This window comes from Protomyctophum bolini (assembly GCF_963924005.1).
Source record: "Protomyctophum bolini genome assembly, chromosome: 5".
Taxonomy (NCBI): domain Eukaryota; kingdom Metazoa; phylum Chordata; class Actinopteri; order Myctophiformes; family Myctophidae; genus Protomyctophum; species Protomyctophum bolini.
In genome coordinates this window covers 36,726,151-36,745,755 of record NC_137866.1, presented here as the reverse complement: position 1 = coordinate 36,745,755, position 19,605 = coordinate 36,726,151, and the positions used below count along the sequence as shown (strand labels likewise).

General features: G+C 45.4%; 1 protein-coding gene across 2 annotated transcripts in view; it reads right to left on the bottom strand.

Annotated features, from left to right (window-relative positions):
* Positions 1-19,605, bottom strand: part of plxnb1a (plexin b1a) — an 82,666-nt gene that overhangs the window by 36,722 nt on the left and 26,339 nt on the right. For both annotated transcript variants that reach the window (XM_080764345.1, XM_080764346.1), the window contains exons 2-5: positions 5,558-5,637; positions 4,871-5,306; positions 3,241-3,693; positions 1,656-1,901 (exon numbers count right to left, since the gene is read on the bottom strand). In XM_080764345.1, the coding sequence (XP_080620471.1) occupies positions 1,656-1,901; positions 3,241-3,693; positions 4,871-5,296 (1,125 nt within the window). In that variant the 5' untranslated portion in view covers positions 5,297-5,306; positions 5,558-5,637. The remainder of the gene's footprint in view (positions 1-1,655; positions 1,902-3,240; positions 3,694-4,870; positions 5,307-5,557; positions 5,638-19,605) is intronic.

Sequence of the window (19,605 nt, the reverse complement as noted above, 5' to 3'; positions counted from 1 at the left end):
AGAGGCATCACACATGGGATTGCAAACTCCAATAAGCTCAAGCTCCAGATAATGGTCCCTGAACAAGGAAGTTGAATGGGACGTTTTTCTCACTCTGGCAGTGGTTCTTGGGGGTCCTTGACATGCAAATGTTTGACAACTGGCTTATTGGCTAGACTGGAAATCTGTACTTCTGTACTTCTTGGCTACAGGATCTGTTACTCTGCAATACCCTAATTTGAACTCTCTCTCTCTCTCTCTCTCTCTCTCTCTCTCTCTCTCTCTCTCTCTCTCTCTCTCCATCTCTCTCTCTCTCTCAACTATCTATCTTTCTATGTCATTGGCTTTCACGAGCGCTCCTGTCCGTCCTTGTCAGAGCTCATTAAGCGTTGGTAGAGCTGATCCGGGGTTAGTTTGTTTTATTGATCCCATTAACTGGCTCTACAGGGGCTTACGGGGCCGGGCAGGCGTTGGGCAGAGGCGGGGGGAGTAGGGGGGGTCGCCGCAGGGCCTGCAGAGGAAGGGGCACCCATCCTGCCGATCATCTCTCTGCTTTGACAAGGACCTCATTAAAAAGGCTTCATACCATCATCTCTATGTTTTTCTCCATACTCCAGATCTCAAGTTTGACAACTTTCAACCTGGCATCCCTGTTTTGGGCATGCCATTATACAGGTGAACATTTTCAAGAAGAGTAAATAAATATAGCAGATTGGCTATTTTCCCCATTTAGTTTCCCTGTCCCTCCATCTCTCTCACATGAGCTGTGGTAGACTACAGTGAAGTAGTGTAATAGCCTCAACCTGACCATAGATGGAATTGACGTCAGACAGCAGAGCAAAGTACATGTCAGTAAAAGCTAAAAGGAAAAACAACATTATCGCTATCACTTATGTCAGCCTAATATATGCTCCTATCCTGGCTGTGTGGTGAAGTGTCCTTGAGCCCCTATGAACCTTTGTCCTACTCCTCCCGGCCAACACTCCCTGCTGACAGGTGACAGCCTGTAGGAGTGCTTGCAGAGAGACAGATATCATCCTCCCCACCTGGCATCCCTCCCCAGACACGGGACAATTGTGTTCGTATAGACACTCTACAAAGCCGGATGCACCGCGGTGCATTCGAAGTAACGCACAACCTTCACGGTGGTGGGCAGGCACTTGAGACGACTTTTTTTGGCCAGCTTTGTGTGTCTGTGTGTTTGTACAGCTGCAATTATTTGATTGGTTGAACACGGAATGTGGCAACCGGAGCGATTCCAAAAATGAAACACAGCGAGGCTTTCTTATAGCGATATCAAACGCCTTAAGACGAGCCTACTCGTCATGAGCGCCCCGCTCCCACGTGTGTTAAAAATCACCCGTGGCTCCCGAGTCCCGACATGCGTGGTGGGTTACAACTAATCCGTGCTGCGGGTTAAAAATCACCTGTGGATTCCTGTGACGTTAGGGTTATGTCAGGGATAGTGTGGTCGAACTAATGGGAGGTCGAACCAATGTCACGCTACCCTTCACACAAGTGTAAAAAAAACAAAAAAAAAACAGCCAAAAGTCATAGATAACACTACACTATTATTAATCCGTTATCCTGAGAGAATCTGATCTGCTGTAATCTGATCTAATCTACTAAAACCCAGCTTCAGATTGCTGCTCCACAGCATGCAGAACATCTCGTACCGTCGGCAGGTTGGCACAGCTGGACTTGACCTCGTACTCAATGTAGGCCACTTCCTCCCCTCCCCCCTCCACCCGTCCGTCCTGGGTGTAGCACAGGTCTCGGGTGGAGGCGATGCGTCGGTCCAGCTCGTCCAGCGGGAAGACGCACAGCGCCGACGAGTCCGAGGGGTTGCTGTTGGTGGAGCTGACGCGTGCGGAGAAGACCCCCAGCAGGGCCTCACCCTCCCGGCCTCCGCTATGCCCCACCTGGTATAGAACACGGACACACAGAGCCAACCAATCAGGGAGTGGAAAACAGGCCACGCCTTCCTTCCATATGTCGTGTTTTTAACCACATTCAACCTGTTTTGGTCAGGTCATTGTATGCAAAAAAAGAAATAAATAAAGACATTTTGTAAAATGTGAAACATTTTCAAACAATGAAAAAACTACACTGTGACTGCGACACAGGGCTGTTAAATTCTGATCATAATCCCACCTGCACAACACATCCATTATTTTAAAACAGAGACAATTTGAAATGAGATAGAATACTAAGTGGACAATCTAAACACCACTCGTTTCATCTTTAAATTACAATTATTTTGCGCAGGCAGGGCTGGTCAATTCAGCTTGAACATAATCCCGACTACACGATACATCCATTATTTTAAAACAAAGATTATTTACAATTATTTACTGTATTAGTGAATAATACTTTGCTGCCATTCAAAAGCCACAATTGCAACCTTAAATTAGCTAGTTACACCTTTCGTTACATACTACCTCAGACAATGATTAGATGTATCGTGAAATATGTATTCTAGCTCTCATTTCATCTCACACACTCTCATTCTTGTTTGGCTCTTTCTTTGTCTCAGTCTCTGTCTCATGCATCATGCACGCACACACTCTGCGTAACCTTCCATCAGCTGATGCCCATGGTAACAATGTATGCTAATGTATGCTAAATTTGAGAATATTAAAATTATTAATAATTAAAATATTCTTCCCCCACAGTTTCCCCCACAGTGCTGGGGGAAAGATGATTGTCTCAGGAGGTACCTGACTGTTAAAAGTTTGGTAATTTAGAGGATGACACTGCTGCATCGAAGCTGTGCAATTAACTGAAAATTATGCATACCCTCCAGCCATTCAGAGTGTCCTCCGTGGCCGTGGCAAGGGTATAATGGGCTATATGCACGCAGAATATCTCTTCCTACTTCCGGACCGCTTCAGTACTTTCTTCACAGGTGTTACCGATGATATTAATTAAGGCTCTGTTCCGTTTAGTGTACAGTGACCCCCATAACTCTGGGAGTGTTACGGGTCCATTTGGTTCCATTTGTAGAGTTATACAGGGCCATTTGGAACCCATTCAAGGACACGTTGAGATCCACTGGTGTAGCAGAGTGTTTCCAGTGAGCCAATGCAAAATAGCAGCACCCTGACTCTGTTTGATGAGAATGGAACAGAGCTTTCATTATAGTATCAACGGTAACAGGGAAAAGGAACTAGGGAAAAGGCCCAAGTTCTTTTCAAAATGTCGTGTGTGCATATAGCCCAAGTCATTGTCGGTTACAGTTCTTAGTCTTTAGAGGTATACCTGTGCTGCCTGGAGCAGGTTGTAAGTCATGGACGACGAGGAGGAGGCGGAGGAGCGGCAGACCAGAGGCACCTCCACGTAGGAGTAGAAGGAGGTGTCCTCCAGACACACTCGGGCGGCGTAGGTGCGGTACTCCCTCGACGCCTTGATGTCGCGCCGGTAAAACAGGAAGTAGACGTGGGCACGCCGCGCGAACGCCGCCACGAAGTGGTGGTCGTACTCGGACAGGCGCCCCGCCACCGCCAGCTTGGCCGTCTCCTCGTAGGAGAACACGGGCTCCGCCGAGAGGTGGCGCGTGGAGATGGGCGGGTGGCTGGCGGTGTAGCCGCGGCCCACATACAGCACGGTGCGCTCAGCGCCGCGCGGCCCCACCACCAGGCCCACGGTCGACACGGACGGGTCGTTGGCCGCCACGTACTGCGTGTCCACGGGCCTCTCGGCGGAGAAGAGGACCTGATTGAATCATTGATTGAATACTTCATTATTTATTATTACTTTACCAGGAATGTACAGTACAGTCAAACTATTTTCGTCCATGTTAAACCTCGTATTCCTAAACTTCTTTGCCTTTTTTACCATTTTGAAAAACATTTTTGAATAGTTCAAATAGCCTCACAACGTGTTGATCGGCTAGTTGAACAATTTGATGTTTGCTTTTCAAAATAGCAACAACAAAAAAAAGGCAAAGAAGTTTTTGGGATAAGGGGTTTAGCACTGACAAAAATAGGGCCCTACCACAAAAACAAGTCCTTGCGGTCTTGTTTCCATTCAGGGTATTCAATTCATGAACATAACAAATCATCACAAAAAAAATAGACATGTACACTACAGGTTGGGGGAAAAAGGAAGGGGTTTATAAAGAGGTGAGGGGTAGTCACTTGACTAAGGGAGGAGCGATCATTTCCTCTCCCTTTGGCCTGCGGAAAGGTGGATTTTCAGGCCTGTTTTTAGGCCTGAGCAAAGATTGGCCACATTTTCACGAGTTTTCAGTAAATAGCAGACCTACTGTACAAGCTTGTAGCGCGCCACTCGGTGGCGCACTATGAAAATCTTCTATTTTTCAATAGCTAAATTATAATCTGATGTTTAAAACACCAAAAGGGGTTCCCGCCCAAAATGGGTTAAAGGAATGATACGTAGCTTGCGGAGTTAGTTCAGTCAGAAATACACGAGCGGCTTCATGCTATGCTTAAGGGCGCGTACATATACTCAATGCTGCATTACTACTGTATGTGGCTATATTCAGCGTTTGCTAGACCCACATCCGCTGATGTGGCAGTCAGCTGACCAATTGGGTGGGGTATTTAAGCTCACCTAGACTGCATGCTTCTTTCTGCCTTCCTTCTGCATATGGTTCCTGGTTGTTATGCGATGTTTGCTCCCACCGCCACCCCAGCACCACCGGTGGGCTCTGTTATTCCTGTTCCCCATGGGGGGTTGTTATGTTATATCTATCTCCCTGCTCTTAATGTTTAATGATGGCGTTTAATTGTGCCGAGCAGGGAGGAAAATGTAGCTAAGCCAAACGCCAAGATAAAGTATTATATGCATACTAATTTTAAAATAAATATTGGTTAAATCTATCCGTGAGTTATCTGACTGAACGCCAGTGATTTGCATTTGTATTTACCTGGCGCACCGACGCCAGGCTGCGCTTCTGGCAGACGCCCTGATGGACGCTGCCGCAGGTGATGAGCTGGTCCGCCTGCGGGTCCACCAGCAGCAGCTTGTTGTGGTTGCTGGTGCGCCGCGCCTGCGGACAGTTCAACTCGGTGACGGGCGGGAGGCAGTCCTTGCTGTCGCTCACGGGGCCCGTCCTCTCCTCCTGCTCCAGCCGGAGGCCGTCCGAGCCGTCCAGCTGGAAGAGGTGGTCCATGGCGCCCACAAACACCGTCCCCACCACGGGGTCTGGGTGGAGCGCCAGGTGCTGGAAGACGGTGTCATTTCTGGAGAAGCGAGGGTAGGAGTGGCCTCCGAGGGCCGCAGTACTGAAAAAGAGGATGGCGAGGACGGGGACGAATAGTGGGGCGGAGTTCCGGGTCTTCCCGTACTGCATGGCAAATATTCTTGGGAGACAAACAAAGGTGTGGGATTTCAATTAGTGAGGAAAGGTGTCTGCTGGCTGACAGTGCTCATTGATTACATAGAAATGAAGGCATGTTCAAATTTAAAGTTATCCCAATACCGAGGACATTGTAAAATATTAAGTTAGCATGTTCCGTAGGCTACATGTCAAGTACAATCATTGAAAGATGCTTTCTGATTCTGCCTAGTTTAAAATGTACAGTAAATTAAAAAGGCATTTGCAGTATCTGACCATCTGTGTCCTATTCTCCGCTTTAGAAGGCCTTGTGCTCCTCATCACGTGGAATCATAGCCCTTTCTTCAGAACTCCACCTAGAAAATGTAGAAACACAGAAGATACATTGCTCGTTTTTTCCCCTCTACTTCAAATCTTGTCACCAAAAATAGTCGATCTACAGTACAAGTTCCCTCATCCCTCATCTAACTATTGCACTTACTTTCAGTTCTGTGCAATCCATAAAACAGTGACCAACCATTCCATACCATAGCACCTTCACCTCTAATGGCTGATGTTCTGCCGTTAGAGATGAAGCCCCTTTAATTATTGAACAGAGCCAATCCTCCACCCATCACGCTCACCCCAACACGACCTCGACAGGAGAGGTAACAATGGAACCAAAAACAAACAATGTGTGACATCAAAGAACTATCAGAAATTAAAAGACGTTTTATAGCCTACGGAGGAATCCATTAAGAACAAAGCGATGCAATCTTTTGTGTAATGTCTACCAGCAGTGGTCCTACCAGAACACAGGATATAAATGTATAGTAGAAGAGCAGGGAGACCAAATACAGATATTTAAGTTATATTATACTCTACCATGCAGATTGGTCAAACATTGAAATAACATTATATATATATATATATATTCACACAAAAAAGGTTACGCAGTAGCTTTAGAGTAATTGTAACATTAATATTAGTAGCAATGATAATATATATTTATTTAAATCACCCATCTCAAAAATATCATACAGTGATATTTTTTCCACAGCGCTGCATCATGATATAAAATTTACAAACCTAGCAATAACCCCTGAAACTGCCACACCCAAGCCTTTGAAGCCATTACACACATGCACACGTGCACATGCACATGCCCGCACCCACACACTCTCACACACACAAGATTATAGACCAAATTATTAGATGCGAAAGGTAGTGACTACTTGTGTTGCAATTTATATCTAATTTGTAATAATCAGCAAAAGCACCTTGTGTAATGTTTCTCACTATGCTGTGAAGCTAAGTGTCATGTTGTATGCAGTCATGTTGTCTAACTGCAGACCCCCTGGGGTCGCAATCACAAAACGCAAGATGAGAGCTACGGAGGTTGGGGAGGAGGCATCTGGAATCTTAAGAAGATGAGCTGTGGTGTGTGTGTGTGTGTGTGTGTGTGTGTGTGTGTGTGTGTGTGTGTGTGTGTGTGTGTGTGTGTGCATAGCCGGGGGTCCATCCAGGAGCAGGTGCATGTGTGTTAGTGTGTCTGATAAGTGGGTGAGTGTGTCTCAGACCCCCCCTCTTTACTTATTCATGAGAAGAAAAAAGAAGTCTGTCATTGCTGAACGATAACCTCACCCGCTGCCAAAGGGTGCAAGGAGGAGACACGTGCGTGCGCCGTGCGCGTGTGCAACTGTGCACACACACACACACACACACACACACACACACACACAGTGAAAGATTCAACAGTCCCAAAAGACAAGAAGAAAGGGTATTTTTTACTTACAGTTGTTACTGCACTGCACTGATCTACAAATTCTCAACACGGTGCAGCACAATGCGTCCTAATGTTGTAGATCTAGGCGCTCTTATAAATTAGCCATGACCGCATGAAAAATATATAAACAGCATTATGTTACACTGATTCAAATCAGTACCACAGTCTGTCTCAGTCGCACTCTCATGTATGTGAGAGGGCACCAGAGCAGAGCAGAATGTAGCTTCAGTTATTAGCCAGACTAGCAGCAGGGTTCTGAGCTGCACCGGCCCACCTTAATCCCAAACAAATCATCTAAATAAATAAATAAATAACATTGACATGGAATTTGCCATGCACACTGCACCTCCACGGTCCCTGGAGGATGAACCCCTGACCTTTAAACTAGGGCTCACAACCAGTCTAAAATGTCAAATTTCATAATTGAACAGGCGGTTTGCTGGATGGGTGTCAAGTGTGCTCGTCACAATCTATTGACACGTCTTTCAGAACAGATAATAATAAATACAACACATTTACAGCGCATTTCTTAGCAACTTAACCGTTTCCGTCCATCCGACGTGTCCACACGTCCTAGGGAATCCAACCGACGCATCCATTGGACGTGTACGTCCTAGCGCATCCTCAGAATTTTTGTTGGACTCTCGGCCACCTAGCTCTTCAGTCATTAGCTTACCGTTCACTAGCCTGTTAGCGCGGCAGAAAGAATGCCTCGTATCTGCTCATCTAGGGCGCTCTCCTCATCCGCCTCTCGTTCACAATATGAACGCTTTTTGGATCATGAAATGGAGAGCAAGTTATACTAGCAAAATATTTCTCAGTTTTTTTCCCGGATTGTTTCTGGGGGGGGGGGGGGGGGCATCAAGGTATTGATGAGTTCAAACTTGCATTGTACTAGTGTAGAGTCCGCTCTAAATATGTTTTATGTAACGGACGACGGTCTGCACTGAAATTGTAAGTATTTAATTAACTGGGTGGCGTCAGCATTTTAAACGACGAAGAAGAAGAAGTGTCGGTGGGCAAAATGACCCTGAAAGAATTCAAGGTTCATGTTTAAGTGCTCAGCTTTGCCAGTTGGAAAACTGGGAATACAGGCAGCACAGAGAATAGAGGAAGAAAGTACAACAAAGTGATCAGAATAAAACAGCTACATGTGTGTCCATGAGTGGGTGTGTTACATCAGGCCTACCTCCCTCATTCCAATCAGGTTGGTGCGGTTTGAAATTTGAATTATTAATAATTGTGATGCAATTATGGTGTGCAAGTGGCCTCACATGACAAACACCATTGACACGAGCCGAGCGTCACTGACACACGCCTTACTGGTGTTTTTATATCTGTCAGGGCCTGACAGTGTCTTTATATCTAAATATTTAAAGCAGAAAGCAACAAGGTTTTTGATAAAACTGTCAACCGAACTGCATGTGACATTTATATTTGAACCAAGCTTTAGCTGGTGCTCTTATTCACAGCGACTAGTGCAGCCACATTAGTTTCAAGTCCTGGCCTTACCACTTATGTTGGGAGACAAAGGTCAGAGCTACAGTCACAGTGCTCAGCAGGTTGTTTAGTTAATACTTGACTTAACCGTCTATTAGTTAACCTCACGCAGCTGTTTCAGGGACAAACAGAGGACAAGAGTCTTAGCGCTACTACTAGCCTCCGCTGGCGTCCTCACCTGCTCTTTAACAGTCTGACACGTCGCAGTCAATGTATTTATAGCCCACAACGGCGGCTACCCCATCTCTATGGGAACTTCCCCTTAGTACCCAGCAATGACGAGGGCTCCGCTAAGAGCCAGCATGAGGTCAGCAGGGTGGGAAACAGAGAGATGTACCACAGATATACAGTAAAAACCAGAGTGTTAACTTAAGTCTGAGAGGGGACAAATGTAAGCAAATGGACCCATTTGGTGACATCTGTCCACTCTGAGAGTTACAAATACTTGATGTACCGTATATGAGAAAATGGGGGAATTCCATTTTTCACTTGACATGGCTGGCCTTTTCCGATGCTGTAGAATAATTTACAGTAGCGCCTTTTTCAGGGGAGATGTCCACGACCTTACTACGGGTAAAATAATTCATCACATTTTGATTATGTTACAGGATTTTTGCGTTTATTTGTTCTTTGATTCATGGAAAGGGCCATACATGGAGCTTGGCGTTCAAAGCTGCAATCTCTAAATTTCATGTACTACCCACGTGAGAGACCAAAGTTATACTCTGAATCCTTAGGTGGCAACGGAAGATGTTGCGTGTGTATGAGCTTCAGGCAGTACTACTTGACCAGCTGACTACATTTCCAATAGGGTATTAGGGGAGTATTAGGGAAACCACAACATTACCACCGGACACTTACTATACGTTTGGCTTCGATAGCCTTTCTAATATTCAAATGCTGAATCCACCGTCATCACTATACTTCCGCTACAGCTATTACTCCGGCGTGCAAAGTGTTTTGTAATAACATGAATACCGCCACACCATGCAGGAGCAGCTTGTGGGGAGGGGAATTCAAGGGAGAGGGGGGGGTTGTTTCTCCCATGCCGCTAGCCAACAATCTCCAGAGTTCATCAACCGTGTCTGGTATGCAGAGCGTGGAACAGCGCTGGTGCGCTCCAAGTGCTTATAAATAACCACTGGTGGACTGTTAGCCTGTCAGAGGGGACAGAGGGGAGGGGTCCACACTCACTGAACAACTGTAGAGCCCAGATTGAAAACACACAGGTCTAAGTGTAAGGGCGGACACATAAATAAGCAATGGTTTCCGTGTGGGGGCACTCACGTGCAGTATCTCACACGGGGCACATAAGCGATAGCGTGTACGTGTCTGTGCAAAGAAATACTGCACACACTGAGGCCTAGTACACACCCTGGCCTCACCCCGCTTGAACACTGAACTTCTGACTTTCTGGCCTTCCCTCTGCCCTGCTCCCTCTGCCCCTCTCTTTCCCTTTCTTTCTCTCTCTCTCTCCCCCTCTCTCTCTCTCTCTCTCCCCCCATCTGTTTATTAATCATTGAGAGTGTCCGCTGTTCATGTTCAATTCTAAAGCTCCTAATGATCCGTGACAGCCCGCTGAACGCTAAGGACCCCATAAAATATGTGAGGTCAGTGAGAGGAGACACAGGGGTTGGCAACTCTTCCAGAAGAGGGGGTGGCGGGGGCCTCCTCGGGCCCACAGAGCCCCTTGCAGCCTGGCACTGTTGTGCTCCAGTAGGTCTGCTGCATGGCGTCGCACCCCAGGCCCTAGACTGTGGAACTCTAGATATGTGGATCTCCTCCAGAGAGTACAGTAGACAACAGCGGCGCGGGCGCGGTCACACGCCTGTTTGAGTTTTAGACGGGCCTCTGGCAGGCACAACACATATTCATAAAAGACTGGAACCTATTCAATAAACTACATGTATACTGTAATGTCTGCTTGTTAGGACTGAACGGTGCAAACAGACCACTAGAACCAAGACCAAGATAAACGCAGAGGATGTTGTCAAAAAACTAAAAATAAATACACCCGTATGAAGTGATTGGCGGCGCTCTTATCATCATACGTCATGATACATCATCTCATTCTGGCCAATCGCAATTTGCATCCTCACTTTTGTCTTCCATGTTTGCACACACTTTTGTCTTCAATGTTTGCTTTTACTGTTTATACACCCCCTCAAAGCTGGACATAGGAGGGCCCCTCACAAATACTAGTGTGAATGCAGGGGACAATGGTTTAGATTCTAAACCATTGTCCCCTGCATTCACACTAGTATTTGTGAATTTTAGAAGACGGTAACAATCTAACAAGAATGCGTCAAATCATTTTAGGTCTCTTCAGTTTGGCCACCGCGCCGTATTTAAGATGTGAGCCCGAGTCATGACCGAGACCAGAAGAATTTTAATCCTAATCAAGACTGTGACCATAATTATTTTGGTCTGACATCAGACTGCGTTAGTCTGACGTCAGACTGTACACCTTTCTCCATGCCAAGATTTAAAAAGGGGAAACCGAATTATTTTGGATTTAATTAAAATACAAATACCTACACTAATACATTACATTATATAACATAAGGCAATTCATTTATATGGTCTGCAAACTCTGCATATTCAAAAGCACGTGTGGAGCTCAGTGAAATGTACCTCAAATTGAACTGCATCTTCACACAACTCTGGTATTTCCCTATATTGTAGAATTCATGCTGTTCATTATTTGCCATGAAAGAGAGAGAGGGAGAGAGAGAGAGAGAGAGAGAGAGAGAGAGAGAGAGAGAGAGAGAGAGAGAGAGAGAGAGACTAGAGAGTGCTAATATTATGAGAGACAGATGTACACTGGCTTGGCCCTTCTCCATGTCCATGGCTCTTTAGGTCAATGGCAAATTCTATCTCTTGCCGTCCACACAGAAACAGAGGGTCTCTCTCTCTCTCTCTCTCTCCCTTCCTCGTCTGTCTGAATGACCTCTGTGTGGTGAAGGGAGTCTCTGTGAGGGAATAGACTCCCTTTCACTCCTCTCCCTGACCAAGTGGCTCCACTGAACGGACACACAGGGATAAAAGCCACTTCCCTTGGAAAGGCAGCCTATATACCCATCAAACTCCAACTTCAACGCGCTGCGCCACACACACACACACACACACACACACACACACACACACACACACACACACACAGCGAGGCAGACTGGTGTCCTTTCAGCTGGCTGACAGTAGTGCTTGCAGGTGCTTAGCTGAGCTGACTGCTACAGGATGTTATAAAACGGATAGCTCCGGCGCTTGATTATGGTTGGCTGAGCCGAGTTGGAAGCCGTTGCAAAATGCTCGATAAACACACACCCGTGACCACCTGGACACATATGCATTACTGTGCCAAACTAATTGTTTGAAAATATCAGTTTATGATCATATAATTAGGTGAGAAATAGGCCATGCATTTGATAAATATTAAGTAATTTCACATGCAGGCGACAAATTCTAACCAATTAAACTTCTACTTAAACCCAATACTTGTTGAAGGTGGTCCCACAGGGGTTTGTAATCTGTATAAATTTGGCCCATCTCTTCGGCAAAAGCTCTACAAGCTCATAAGGGGGGAAAATTAACCCTCCAGTGTACTGGCTGACCCGCAGACAGACAGAATGACAGACGGATGCAGACGAACAGTGAGAAACAACCAAGAGGGCTCGACAGACAGACGTATAGACGGACAGCCAGGTTGTCATTGCAGTATGAAGGGCTGGGACTGATGGTGCATTTTTTGCTGTTAAACATTGCAAAGGTTCAAAGACCACTGGAGAGGAAGTAGGGGGTTTAACCGAGATCTGCTTGAGACACACAGAGAGAGAGAGAGCAAGAGAGAGAGAGAGAGAGAGAGAGAGAGAGAGAGAGAGAGAGAGAGAGAGAGAGAGAGAGAGAGAGAGAATGATTGACGAGAGCAGCTGAGGCCCCCGTTGAACCTTCTAACCAAGGACAGACCAACCTAAATGACCAGTGTACATTCTGGCAGCTTTTTAAAGTACATCTTCCATATACGGTTAGCCCCCATCCCAACACACACAAAAAATAAAAGAAAATGGCTTTTCTTAAATATAGCTCAGTGAAAACACATGACCCATGCAAAGAAATGTGCCTAAAATAATATATTCAGAACCCAAACTAAAATAAGATCCCACGGTACAGCATATACAGTATACATACAGTATGACATGAAAGTAGCCTAGCGGTATAACAGTGTGTGCGAGTGTGTACGCGCACTGTGTGTGTGTGTGTGTGTGTGTGTGTCACATCTTTCGAGAGATGGTGTGCTGCCTCAGCAGGGACCACAGTACGCCGGACAGCGGCCAACATCTGCCACAATTACAGAGCTCCCTCTCTCCGCTGGTCTGCCACAGGAACCGAGAGCCACACCGAGACACCACAGTGTGTGAGAACGATACACACAAGGAATGGATGACAAAGCATGAGAACGGACTCCCCCCCCCCCCCCCCCCCCCTCACGCCAAGGAGTACACGAATGTATATATAACATCGATGTTACAGAAAATAGCAGACCTACGAGCCACGGTGGAAAGCCTGCTTGGGCAGGGGAGATATTACGCTTTGAGCTTCAGGCAGTGCTACTTCGTAGGTGTGCTATATATCCGACACCTGGGTCTAACTCTAAATGTCTCAATGGAAGAGCAGGGAGACCACTGCAGATGTACAAATTATATTGTATTAACAGATTCTTACCATACACTACAATCAATAATGTATTATTCACAAACAAACATTGGATTGCGGCTTAACATTTAGTACCAAGTGCTGTTGAATACATTGAAAATACTGGGGGGGAAACTAGGGGGACACGGTGGCACAGTTGGTAGTGCCGTCGCCTGCAGGTCCTAGGTTCGATTTCCCCGCTGGGGACGACGCTGTGGGGCGTGTTCTCTCCGCCGCGTCATCAGTGCCCATAACCGAGGAGGGGTTGGCATGAGTTTGCATGTTCTCCCCGTGTCCACTAGGGTAGTAGGTACCCTCACAAAAACATGCAATAACCCTGGACTCCTTTATTCCGTTATTCCTGGTCGGAATAACGTGTTCCTTCCACACACTATGTCCAGCCGGGGAAAGCATGAAGTCCGTCCGCTGCCCCCTCCCCCAGGTTGGCAGAGGAAGTGTAGCGCCCAGGATTACATTAGATAATTGACACTAGGTGATAAATGGGTTGCAAAATCATGGGATAAAAAAAAAGAAAATACTGCAGGATACAAGACATCTCGGAGATGAAAGGTTTTAATTTAACCCAATCCAAGCCAAGGAACGACAGGATACGTTTTAAGCACTATAACCCCCTGTGCCAGGACGCACAGGGGGTTTATTATTTATTTACAATAGAAACGCTGGCCACTGGTCTGCGTTTCTATTGTAGCGTACTGGCATGGATTGTGTTAACACTGTACATTAAAATGAGTTCTCAAATACAAACAAATCACAAAACATCTTGAGGGGCACACACATTAATATAGATGGGCCACCGTTCCAAAACAAAGCAGACAAAAATGATGCATGATGATACACGAGAAGAAAAGGGGCGTAACCGTTCTATTCTCATGGAAAAAGCTTCATCTGTGTGTGTGTGTGTGCGTGCGCGTGTGTACCCGGATCAAATTCAGCACGGCCATATGCCACACGGTTGAGCATCACGTCATCGGGGGGGGACGGGACACGTTGGCTAAAGTGTGTCATTGTGCAGTCATCCCACAATGCAAAGGAGTTGGTGGTCGGTCACGCATGTGTATTCATGTGTTTGTGCACTGTCTGCATACATTACCACCCACGGCTAGCTTGCACAAACTGGTATCTTCCCTACAAGACGCACGCACACACACACACACACACACGCCTCATTCTCAATAGGCTTGAGAAAGCTCTTTGTCGTGGTCTGTTGTCGTGACGACAGGCGAGCCTGGGCCGGGGTGAATAGCGAGCGGAGGCCTGCCCTGCACAGCTCTCTGGGTTGGTAGGCATTTTAATCAGGTTGTCACACTGTCTGTGGCGTACCGACGCTCCCTCTGCTCTGGGCATGGTCTTTATAGGAGGTGGACGAACGCTATGCGACATGCTTTCATTCTTTTTAAACGGTCAACAAAAGCGCCAAAGAGATCGCTCCCGACGATATAGTTTTGCAGAGCGCAACTGGAAGAGCCATCTGAGAAATCCTTCAAGACTTTAACAAACAGCTCTCTGTGTTGTTGAACAGCGTAGGCAAAGTGGCTCATAAACATAAACATGCAGGAAATTCAAAATTGGACATGAACAGGTTTTCTATTTATCTGTAACTCTGTTACTTTATCTGTAACCAAATAGACCCTTTTTATTATAAAATTAATGAACAGTGTTAATTCACCACAGAGGCTGTCAGATGACAGACCAGGACTTGAAGTCATCGTGTCTTAAGTTTTTGAGGCTGCCCGGAAAGACCCAATCACTGATCCCTCAAGCATCCATTTGTTTGTATATATGCATAATACGCTTCTCCACGCTGCTCATGAACTTGAGTGAACCACTCACTTCGAACACGCTACAGTACATCCAGAGAGACACACACAGAAATGTGGAGCCTTCATTTTCTCTCAGCACTCACCCCCACTCTCCCTTCTCTCTCACAACGGCGCATCTCTCTCTCTCTCCCCTGTCCTCTTTCCTCTTCTCCCCACCCCTCTGTCTTGCTCTCATTTCCTCCAGCGTGCCTGGCATCTCAGGCGCCTGTGGAGATGCCTCACATATTCTAAATGTTTTGTCAGCGATCCTCTGCGTCTCTTCCACACATGCTGCCACAGCACTTGTCCATTCTCACAACACCCTATACATTATACCTCACCACAATATACAGTGCATTCTGTGTGGATGAGGCTATAGCTGGTGTATTTCTTATTCCGCTATATTCTTGGAACGTTTATTATCACATGCATACATTTGCATGTACAATTTAAAAGCTGCACATGCCGGACTGATGGATTCACTGCAACATAAATAATCTATACGTATTATTGCTGTGTCAAATTATGCATACATCCACACATGCTGCATGTTATGCTAGTAATCCTTCCCGAATAGGCCATTTGTTTGCAAAATAACTTGAGAAGACGAACACTCGAGTGGCGAATAGGTAAAGTACCTGCCAACCACAGCAGACTAGAGGCTCCAACACAGTGCATCCGGTTTGGCCAAGTGTCTGTGTGAACAAAATTGGCACATGTTCGGGGGAGGGACACGAGACAGCGGGCAGGGAGAGTGATTGTTTCTGAATGTACTCCTGCGGGCTCGGGCGGTGCCTGGAATGTTGGACTGAGGCTCTACGTTCTCCCAGTGAGGGCTCCTTACTTCCTATGTCCTCCCAGTGGGGGCTACTTACTTCCAGGTGAGCCAGTATGGGTACAACATACGTGGCAACACAGAAATATGTGGGAAGGAAGGAACTGGCATAATGACAAAACTGAGAGATATTGGGTAATAATAATTGGCTACTCTAAAATAGTTTTTTTGAGTGATGCAACCACTCCTATACGGAGCTTTGTGAAACATTACATTCCCATTAACAATGAATGGAGAATTGTACGTCATAGTGGCTGAGCAAAGACTCATAGTATCTATTTTACGTCAAGATAATATACGATGATAAGAGTGCCTCACTTCACATGGGCGACTTTTTGACATAGTTTTTCCCTATAATGACAAAATAGGAACAACAGGTTGAAAGAGGTTAACCTTTGTGTCCAAAGGGTCAAGATCACAATCAAGGTCAAGGTCTTTGTTTTAGTAAAATAACTCTAGATGTAGCCTACATGATGTACCGTAAAGATCAAGGACCCCCAAAACAATGTATTCTGCCGTGGACCCGGGCCCATCTAAAAATATTTTGTGCCAGTGAACATCATAAAAGACTTGTATTAGAATATTTCAAAAAATGCTACACAGCAGATAAGCTCACATTTTGGATTGGCTATTTTCAAACAGCCAATGTATATTAGGTATTTTGATATTATATCACATTTAGCTGGTGAGGCCCTATAGGATGCACTGAAGGACCCTACATGACACAGAGGGAACTTGGAAGATGAAGGTTTATGTCCCCTGCGGCGTCACATATGGCTGCTGGTTGCCAGTTATTAGTCAGAGGTGGAGCGCTGACCTGCAGCTTGCAACCCAACTGGCAGTCCTAAAGAAGAGCTCACACTGTCCCCTCTGTCTGCCTCTGTGAGAACATATGAGACGCCAGCAAAATCAAATATTAGTGTGGGAGGCTCCAGCCTTTGAGGTGTGTGTGTGTGTGTGTGTGTGTGTGTGTGTGTGTGTGTGTGTGTGCATGCGTGCTAAATGCTAAACCTTCTTAGTCAATGCAGTTTATCAATGCAGTTTAATCACCCTATATATATACTTAGTGAAACAGACCTGAATTGCAATGCACTTCTGTTCTTTTTCAATCTACACCAAATCTCTGACAAAAACAAAAACAGCTCACAACACGCCACTATGCAGCGTGAGCTTGTAGCCGTCGGATTTTGCTGAATGCACCCCTCCAACCAAACGTGAGACTCCTATAAATATATAAATATAAGGTTCTAAAAATGAACAGTTGGGGTGCCGTGGATGAAAACGTTATTTACAGGGGTGCCCTGAGACTTTAGAATCACTGGTACACTGAATACAAAACAGACCGTGGATTCTGTCAGGCAGGCATTCGAGGCATTTTTATGTGTTTTCTTAATATGCTTTGAAGCGGTGGCACAGTCGGTACTAGTGCTGTCGCCTCACAGCTCTGATTGAAGCTTATAGTTGGTGGTCAAAGTGTCCGTTTCAAGGTGATCATTTCTTTATATCTTCTCTTTATGTTTAGTCACTTTTCCAATGAATAGATCCCTAAACTCCAACTCAGCGATGAGGCTACAGCCGCTGGCAGTATGACAGTACAATCTGGTCGCTAAGCCACAGAAGGAACAATACAGCAAAACCTGGCCCGATTATCTCGCTGGCCTGGCTTATCATTTCAGTGTGTGCGTGTGTGTGCGTGTGTGTGTGTGTGTGTGTGTGTGTGTGTGTGTGCACTAAAACTGCATACTCTTAACCAAAACCTGTTTGATCCACAGCCAAGGCATCCATGCAGCTATAATTCCCACTGAGTGGCTTAAAGTGGGACCAGTGACAGGCGTTTCTAATGTGCAGTTCATTCAAGATCACACTTTACACAGGGCTGGACCAGTAGAGCCTACTTCCTGGTCACACAGTGAATGGTCCACTGGACTGCTAAAGAAATGGGAGGAGTGGTTTCATGGACACCAATAAAGCATAGAAAGAAATATACCAAGTTCAAGTTCAATCCAGCAAGGAATCAGCCTAGGATTAACTACCTAAACCTTCTACTGTGTAAAACTAATAGTTAGTTGATCAGGGTCGGCTCTGTACTTGCTCCGCTCTTTTTTTCCTCGCTCCACTAGATCTCTTTGCTGAAAATAGCTACTAACGTGTTGGTGCCGCTACGCATTGTGTCCTTGGATCAGCTATTTTCGTCAAATGTTTGTCCCAAAATTACGGATGCTACTGTTCAAGTGATAAATAAATGTTCAGATGATGTGGTAAAACTGCTAGTGACTAATTCTCGTACCAGTTTCCGTACAATCCCCCCCGCTCCCGCCCCTACCCGCCTCCCCGTTTTCGACAGGATGACAGTGCGAGCTGCGAGCGGAGAGAGAACAAAATGAATCCGCAGCATGACAGGCAACGCTGAAGTGGCACAACAAGAGCTAAATAATATAGATGATGATAATAATAATAATAATAATAATATAGGTATATTGTAGGTCCAGTGTTGGTTGATGTGTTTGTAAAGCGTTATACTATTAGTATAGCGCCAAAGTCCTGACGCAATTGCTCATCCCCTGCGGACGTTCAGAGTTCAGACATTTACATACTAGTTTACATACTAGACAACGATGTAGTCCACATCTAGACAACAATGAGTTGCTTTTTAAAAAAAAGGAAAATTACTTAAAATGAGAAAGGTTCTCCATAACAAAGCAGCAGTCCAGGTATGAAGGATTATGAGTGGAGGTAGAACTATACATACTGGATTCACTGTACTTATGAATGTAAATTGTAAATGTCTCATTTTCAAAGCCAGCTATAGGCCTATTTGCTATGCTCTGTAAGGATTAACGATTGATGATATATTTGTTTATACAGTTTGGGTGAGTTTACGATTACGACTTCTTCCACTCCTGACATCACAACATGTTATCTATTCTACCGGATGTTTTCTGAATGATGGGGGACATTTTAGCTGTTCATAGGTATAGATTTCCTTTTGTATATACCCGGTACATATTTATCGTGTACTGTTTTTCCACATTATTTGAATTTCCAGCGCTTAAAGCTATATGTTGCCCTGTCTATAATCAGTGTGGTAAAATGAAGTGTGCCAATGTGCAAGGACGGACACCACGCCTATCAACCAACCAAAGATTCAACTTCAACAGTGGAAAATATATTGTACGAGTTAAAGTAACACAGAGGACGTTTACAGTGTAGCAGGACCATAACAGTTCAGTCACACTGCTGAGAAAAATACCACACAGGAGAGAAGAGTCACATGATGACAACAGTACACTGACATTAATTCATTGACCTAACAACAGTCCAGATAGTTGTGCAAATCTATTGAAATAAAATGGATAATATGTCTCACGTTTACTCTAAACCATGTGTGAGAGAGTAAACCGTAAAAGCAGTGTACTACTGTACACAAATGGAACCAACTGGACCCTAATCAATTTGCCACTCTGAGAGTTTAGTATATACTCAGAGTTAAATGAACACCTGGGAGGCCCAACAGATAACCAAATGTTTAGGCTGCATAATAAGGGCACAAGGCCCTGATCAGCCCCGGGTCCCGGTTCGATTCCCATCTGGCCAAACTATTTGCTGAATTCCCCCTATACTCTGTCTCCGCATTTCCTGTCTTTCTTGTCTAGTATTGCCGTCAAAATAAAGGCTTAAAAACCAAACACTGAGGATCTTTGAATGCGTAGCAGGG